The sequence below is a fragment of the Arachis hypogaea genome, chromosome 16 (assembly GCF_003086295.3).
Source record: "Arachis hypogaea cultivar Tifrunner chromosome 16, arahy.Tifrunner.gnm2.J5K5, whole genome shotgun sequence".
Taxonomy (NCBI): Eukaryota; Viridiplantae; Streptophyta; class Magnoliopsida; order Fabales; family Fabaceae; genus Arachis; species Arachis hypogaea.
The window spans coordinates 144,511,052-144,517,611 of NC_092051.1; the positions used below are offsets into that span (position 1 = coordinate 144,511,052).

At 32.4% G+C, this 6,560-nt stretch overlaps 1 protein-coding gene across 2 annotated transcripts; it reads right to left on the reverse strand.

Moving 5' to 3' along the window:
- Positions 1 to 1,363: 1,363 nt before the first annotated feature.
- On the reverse strand, positions 1,364 to 6,119 carry LOC112697490 (protein WVD2-like 5). 2 transcript variants are annotated; one of them, XM_025750688.3, is made up of 10 exons: positions 5,571 to 6,119; positions 4,805 to 4,845; positions 4,370 to 4,637; positions 4,046 to 4,282; positions 3,854 to 3,894; positions 3,677 to 3,748; positions 3,479 to 3,572; positions 3,299 to 3,370; positions 3,107 to 3,217; positions 1,364 to 2,303 (listed from the first exon to the last, which is right to left on the reverse strand). In XM_025750688.3, the coding sequence occupies exons 3-10, from the start codon at positions 4,622 to 4,624 to the stop codon at positions 1,788 to 1,790; spliced, it is 1,398 nt and encodes a 465-aa protein (XP_025606473.1). In that variant the 5' UTR covers positions 4,625 to 4,637; positions 4,805 to 4,845; positions 5,571 to 6,119; the 3' UTR covers positions 1,364 to 1,787. The 2 variants fall into 2 exon arrangements, with proteins under 2 accessions (XP_025606473.1, XP_025606474.1); XM_025750689.3 differs by lacking the exon at positions 4,805 to 4,845 and having other exon boundaries at positions 5,571 to 6,052.
- Between the last annotated feature and the right edge of the window lie 441 nt (positions 6,120 to 6,560).

Genomic DNA, 6,560 nt, shown 5'->3' on the forward strand with positions numbered 1-6,560 from the left:
AATTAAGTTTGTTAGTACTAAGAAAAAATTTACTATATATCAAATAATATGTTTATTAGTTTCTATTTTATTGTAAAAATTATCTAGATCATAATACTAATAGTATATCATAAGAATATTATTATTATTATTAATATATTATCTATATTTTAATGTTTATTATTTATATAATTAAAAATTATATTTAAAAATTATTTATTTAGTTTCATAATATATGATATTTTTAAATTTGAATAATTTACTAAATTAGTTTGTATTTATTATACTATATATTCAATAATTTATTAAAAAAAATATTAATATAACGAATAAAAAATAATTTAAAAAAGATATTATTTAAAGAATAAAAACATATAAACCCTTAACCAATTTGAATTTACAAATAATTAGATCTCTATCCATTTCTAATAACCCAGCCATGTAACCTAATATGTCATCGTTTTTCATCAACACTTAACGAAAAAACACCTACAGTGGAAAATAGAGAACAAGTACCAAAATAGAATGTTTTTATTTTAAGAAATCACATTATCATTGTGAAAAGTTAAATAGGGACCAAATTAGTAAGTTACTCCTATAGAAATTAAAAGACTCTCTGTGTCCTAATATATCAACGGACTGAACGGAGTATTGGAGTTTGTGGATTTGACTCCTCTAAAATACACAAAATGGCACTCTGTACAATGATAATGTGATCTCGTAAAATTACATAAAATTTTATTAATTCTATGCTGCTTAACTCTTCACCGCATTTTATGTAGTTTAGAAAAGTAAAACTCGAGGTTACCGAAATGATGTTTCTCTTATAATTTTAAGATTCAAATTACGAGCATAAGCATTTCAATAAAATGAGAATAGAGTGAAGGCTTAAAAACTCCGCCATACCAACTAAACCCACATTCATCACAATCACAATTTGCAGAATGAGTAACAAGTCATTTAAGTTCATTTATAAAAATAGTTTAATTACACCACTAAAACTAGTAACAATAACCCTGAAAATTCCATACCAATTTTCATAGATAAACTATACGTTTACATATAAAGCTTGCTAATAAAAATTTGGTGATACTCCTATCTTTACATGAAGGTGGCATTGTAAATTATTAGATGGTTTAATATGTTTGACTGAATCATCTAACAGTTCACAATGTCATCTTTTATATGAAGACGATCATAGAAACATTTCCATAAAAATCTCTCCCCCCACCCCCCTTTTCCAGGTCCTCTTTTTCCTTTCTCCCACTTCACCCTCTAACCAAACACACCAAGTAACTAAGGGTAACAATTAGAGCTGAAAATCGATCTAGTCTTACCTAATAGTGCCAATAGAGATATTTGATCCGTATAATTTAGCACAAGGTGACCACAAAAACAAACATCTTGTACATTTTGACAATGTCAGTTGTTTTAACAAAGCAAGCCCTGAACAAAATTCACTTGTACCATCATCAGCTGCCAAACTTTTTCTTCAATTTGTTTTCATCAAACTATATCAACTGAACAGAACAAGTGCTGCATACCCAAAATTAAGATCAACTACAATTTATAACCTGACAAAATAGCTACATACATTGCTGCAAGCAAGAAAGGAGAATTTCATAAGGACCAAACCAGCAAGCTTGAGAGAGTAAACACAGAAAAAAAAAGTGCTGCTTGGACAAAATGACAACACAAACCATAATGCAAATCTGCAAGCCTCCATTGTCAATTAATCTTTGTTTATATGCTTTTTATGATATTCACCAGATGAATCTATCCATTTCTCATGTAATATGCTGTTCTGCTTAATGCTCAGCTGTGATCGGTTTTTGCATGAGCTGAGGGTTCTCTTCAACTTCTGTATCACCATTTACCTGAAGTTCTGCTTCATCTGGATCGTCGGAAGGGACTGCCCTAGGAGGTAGAGGTTCAATGTTCCCACTGATTGAAGTAGTATTCTCTTCATTTTTTGTAGCCACCTTAACTTTCTCCTCTCCGGCTGTAGCACTAGTTGAGTTGGTATCTTTTTTTGTTGCACTAGGCAAGGTCTTATCGCCCTTCACCACCTTAGATTTAGTCGTTGCAGCTGTTGAATTGGAAGATAGTATCCTTTCAGAAGCTAGTCGAGTAGGAAGAGATTTCCTTGGCGGTTTCTTTTGCTCAACTGGAACAGTTTCTTTAGTCAATTTACCCTGAGATGCCTTCTCGTCCAGACTTAACCGACCCTGTTGAGAACTGCTGCTAGTATTTCCATCTGAGTCTGGATTTATTGAGCCCTTTTTCCGACCAAGCTTGGGGGATTTTGCTCTTGTAGTTGGTATCTACGTCAGTAATGTCCAAATTATTATAATATTAAATTTTCTGATTTATAAGACAAAACATTACACAACAAGAATAAAAGAGAATATGAATGATCCAGAAGAATTTAAAATTATATAGTTGAACTCAATCAGATAATTCACCCAAGGATTTAATTTGAATGCATTTTGCCAACATATAAAAGTTTTAGAAATAAATCTAATTATGTAGCTACATCAACCTAAAGTGTGACCCAGCCACCCACTATATTAAACAAAAATTATTAAAAACAGAATCATTTCATTGAATGGCAGTGTCACAGCATACTGTATCACGATCCAAATCTAGAGGTTCCCCATGGATATTGAAGAAAGCAGTTAACTGATATGAAGAGTAATATCTGAATTGGTAATTCTAGTTTAGTTTTGAGAATGCTTTGAGATCTGCCAAATGAAATTGACATCATAATGAACATCAATATAAGAAGTATGCATCTCAACTCTCATACATATGACATAAATAGCTAACCTTTTATTTCACCTATCAACCATTTTGTGATCACAGGATACTTAAGAACATCAGAGAAACTTATACAACAAAGTGACAGACAATGATGTCTAGAAGTGGATACAGTAGGAAGAAAGCTTCCATCGGCAAAATAGCTTGGTTCCGTGCACCCTTTCATTCACATAGCAGCACAGATATAGAATACATACATAAAATATAGCTTCAGATGAACACAAAATCTTCTGCAACTATTTAGTGCCTACTGCAGAAGCATGAATCATGCAGAGGACCATACATATTCAAGAGGGAGAGAGATTACCTTCTTGAGCTCCACCTTAGGAGGAGGAGGCTCCTGGTAGAAACTTGGCATTGGAGTTGCTTTAAATGTTAGACTCTTCCTAAGCATCTTAATCTCGGCTTCTTGAGTCTCCTACAAAGAAGTTAAAGATTGGCATGATTAAATGGCAAACTCCACAATCTAGATTTAATGTCAGATGTCAAATATTCTCACCTTGGATTTTGCTTGCATGTTATTCTTCTCCACCTCCTTTTGATGAATCTTTTCCTCAAGTTTGGTGTAAAACTGCTCTCCAAAATGCCAGTTTGTTTATTAGCTACAAGGCTACAACCTTATTTGGGAAAATAATAATAGTAAAAAAAAAATCCAAAGTAAGTGCTAACATATATTTACCTCTTTTCTTCTCTCAGCTCGCTCACCACACTTGAAACTGAATCCATAGTTCGGAAGTGTCCCCACCCTACGTGGTTTGTCATCTTCTGCACCGCTATTTCAGAATAGATTAAAGATAAACCACGATAACACAGCATCACATTCCTCTTTTCACTTATGCGGAACAATAATATATAAGCCCACTTTTTAAAAGGATACACTGAAGATTCTGTTTCTCCGTGAGCTTTCTCAGAGGGTCCCTTTTTCACTGATTTTGTTTTTGTATTCTCCCTGTATCCAGTACATTATAGTCCACCAGTCAGCTAATTACAATAATCAATTCTATGTAAGTTTCATATGATGAAACATTCACAAATAAATGAAAACATTACGGACGTTGGTATCTCAGAAGATGCTGCTTCGGATTTTGAAGAGTGCTAAGATAAACAAAACACAAAATCATCAGTGATGCATTTAAATAGACAGAATAGAAAAGGAAAAAAGAAAGAAGGTATATAAAGCATGAATGGGTTATCTGAGTTCCCAAGTAAACATTTTGGAAAGCAAACAAATTTAACCAGTGTCTACCTTGGACGATTGATTCTGCCGATCATTAAATGACCTGGTTTTAGCAGGCTGTCGTGGACGAGCTGAAGCACCATTTGAAACAGCAGATGTGGTCTCTTCAGCTTTTCCATCTTTTCCCCTTCTCACCGAACTAGAATGTACACCTCTGGAACTTGGTGCTTTGGTATTGTTATTCTTCACAGGAGCCTTCCGTGCTTTTGATTGCTGTGTTTGGTCTTTGGCTTTCGATTCCTCTTCCTAGAATTGAGCACACACATGAGATCTGAATAATATAGCTAACTAATGAAACCAACTCCAGTAAAACAAAAACTTCTCAGTTCTCACCTTTGAATTGGTAACATTATTTCCTCTCATGTAGTCATTAGATTCTTCATTTTCTCTCGTAGATGAGTCATCAGTTGTAATGCTATCATGCTGGTTGGAATTTTCAGTTGGAGACGCAGCTTCTGTATTTTGGGTGACACTGTGGTCTACATCATTCAAAGCGATGCCATTCTCTTGTTTTTCAGGTTCCTCAAAAGCACCATTTTGGTGGACCTTTTCTATCCCATCATCAGGTGAAAGGTTATTTGGATCCATCACTCGCACAAAGCTACAATTTTCACAAAAACAATGAATAGCCGCTTAGAGATACAAGAATGTTATAGTAAACAAATTTATCATCACTAGTGCCAGTGTTGTTTTCTCACAAAGGTTCTTCCTTTTCCTTATCCACATTGCAAATTTAAATAAAGGGTATACTCTGAAATGTCCACTTACCCACTTGAAGGAACTAGGACTGAGATGATAAAATAGAAGACCTGTAAGGTTGTTTGAAAAGTTACTTACCAGTCAAATTGAATAAAGCAACACAGTCATCATAATTCAAAAGTATTGCTTTTTTTTATTTTTTTCCCAAGTGAGAAACGTACAAATTCAAAATCATTTATCACTGAAAAATATATACAAACAATTCATTTTCCATGGGATGGAGATTCATCAATAATGTCTAATATTTTGTTTGTATAGTCTCATAAGTAATGCTCTCTTGTTTACCTAATGCACAAAGAAAACTTCGGCAGAGTGAAAATTCATTCCTATCAGAATAGATGAAACAAAACCAGACTTCAAATAATTGAAAGTGCTGATACAATTGAAATTGAAACATCCAAATTGACACACTTATGCTGCATTTGCTTCATCAACCAATGAGAAAAGGCACTTGTTACTACTAAGCCAAACATGAACAATACACGATTGATGACTACAACTGCAAATAAATCCAATGCCTAAATACACAAACAAACAAAAAAACAAAATAATCAATCAAATAATAACCCCAATCCCCATTTTTGTGACCGCATATTCGTCATCGTCATCATCACCATCATAATCATAATCTTAGTCATAATAATAACAAAACAAATCGGCACAAAAATACTAATCTCACTTAAGTTGACGGTTTTCAAAATTAAAAGAAAAAAGAACATTCGATCAGTTTCTGACAGTAAGCGAGTGAAATTCAACGGAGTCAAGATAGGTTTACCTGGTAAAAAGGATAGTCAAAATGCCATGAAAGATTGGATAGAGAACACCATTGATAGATTGATAGTAGAGAGAGAGAGAGAGATCTAAGAGATAGAAAAACGCAGAATTAGAGAAATGGTGAAGAAGAAGAAGAAGCAGAGGATCACGATCAGAAGATCCACCACAAACACACACTACTATTACAGCATCAAGATCCGTAACACTGAAACTGTAGTTGTTGCTCGTCGATTTATCTAATTTATTTTTTATTTCTTTTTTTTAATATTGATAGTATTTTTATTGTATAATTATTTTTATTATTATTGAAAAAAAAAAAAGAGGTGAAGAAGAAAGATTGCAAGAGAGAGAGAGTGAGAGAGAGAAAGAGAGAGAGAGGGGAGCGGTTTTCAAATCCAATAACGAGTGAAGTCGCTTTCTTTATTTTTTATTTATTTTTTTATTTTTTTTCTGTGAAGTCAGAGAAGAAAGAGAGAGAGGCATGAAGTGAAGAGTGAAGAGTGAAGAGTGCAGTTAACGGTGGAAAAGAAAACATGTCTTTACGGTTTCCACGGAAATGAGCAGGCACGGTTACTTAACTTCCTTCTACTGTGCCACCCACGTACCACGTGATTTTCAACTGGCCATCACAGATATCAAAATTACGCCAGCATATTATGCTTATGCATAATTATCACGAAAAAATATAAATTTAATTTTGATGCTTATACAAAATAATTTTATAAATATTAATAAAAATAATTATTTTTTATATTAATGATTAAAAAAATATAATTAAATAATTATACAAAATATTTATATTATTAATATATTAAAATTAAATTTATAAAATATATATTTAATATTATAATTTTTTTAATTTTAATGCATTATAAAATAATTATATATATATATATATCAATAAAAATAATTATATTTTATATTAATGGTGTGATTCAAATAAAAGAATAAGATTGAATGAATATGTCAATTTATTAAAATTAAACTTTTT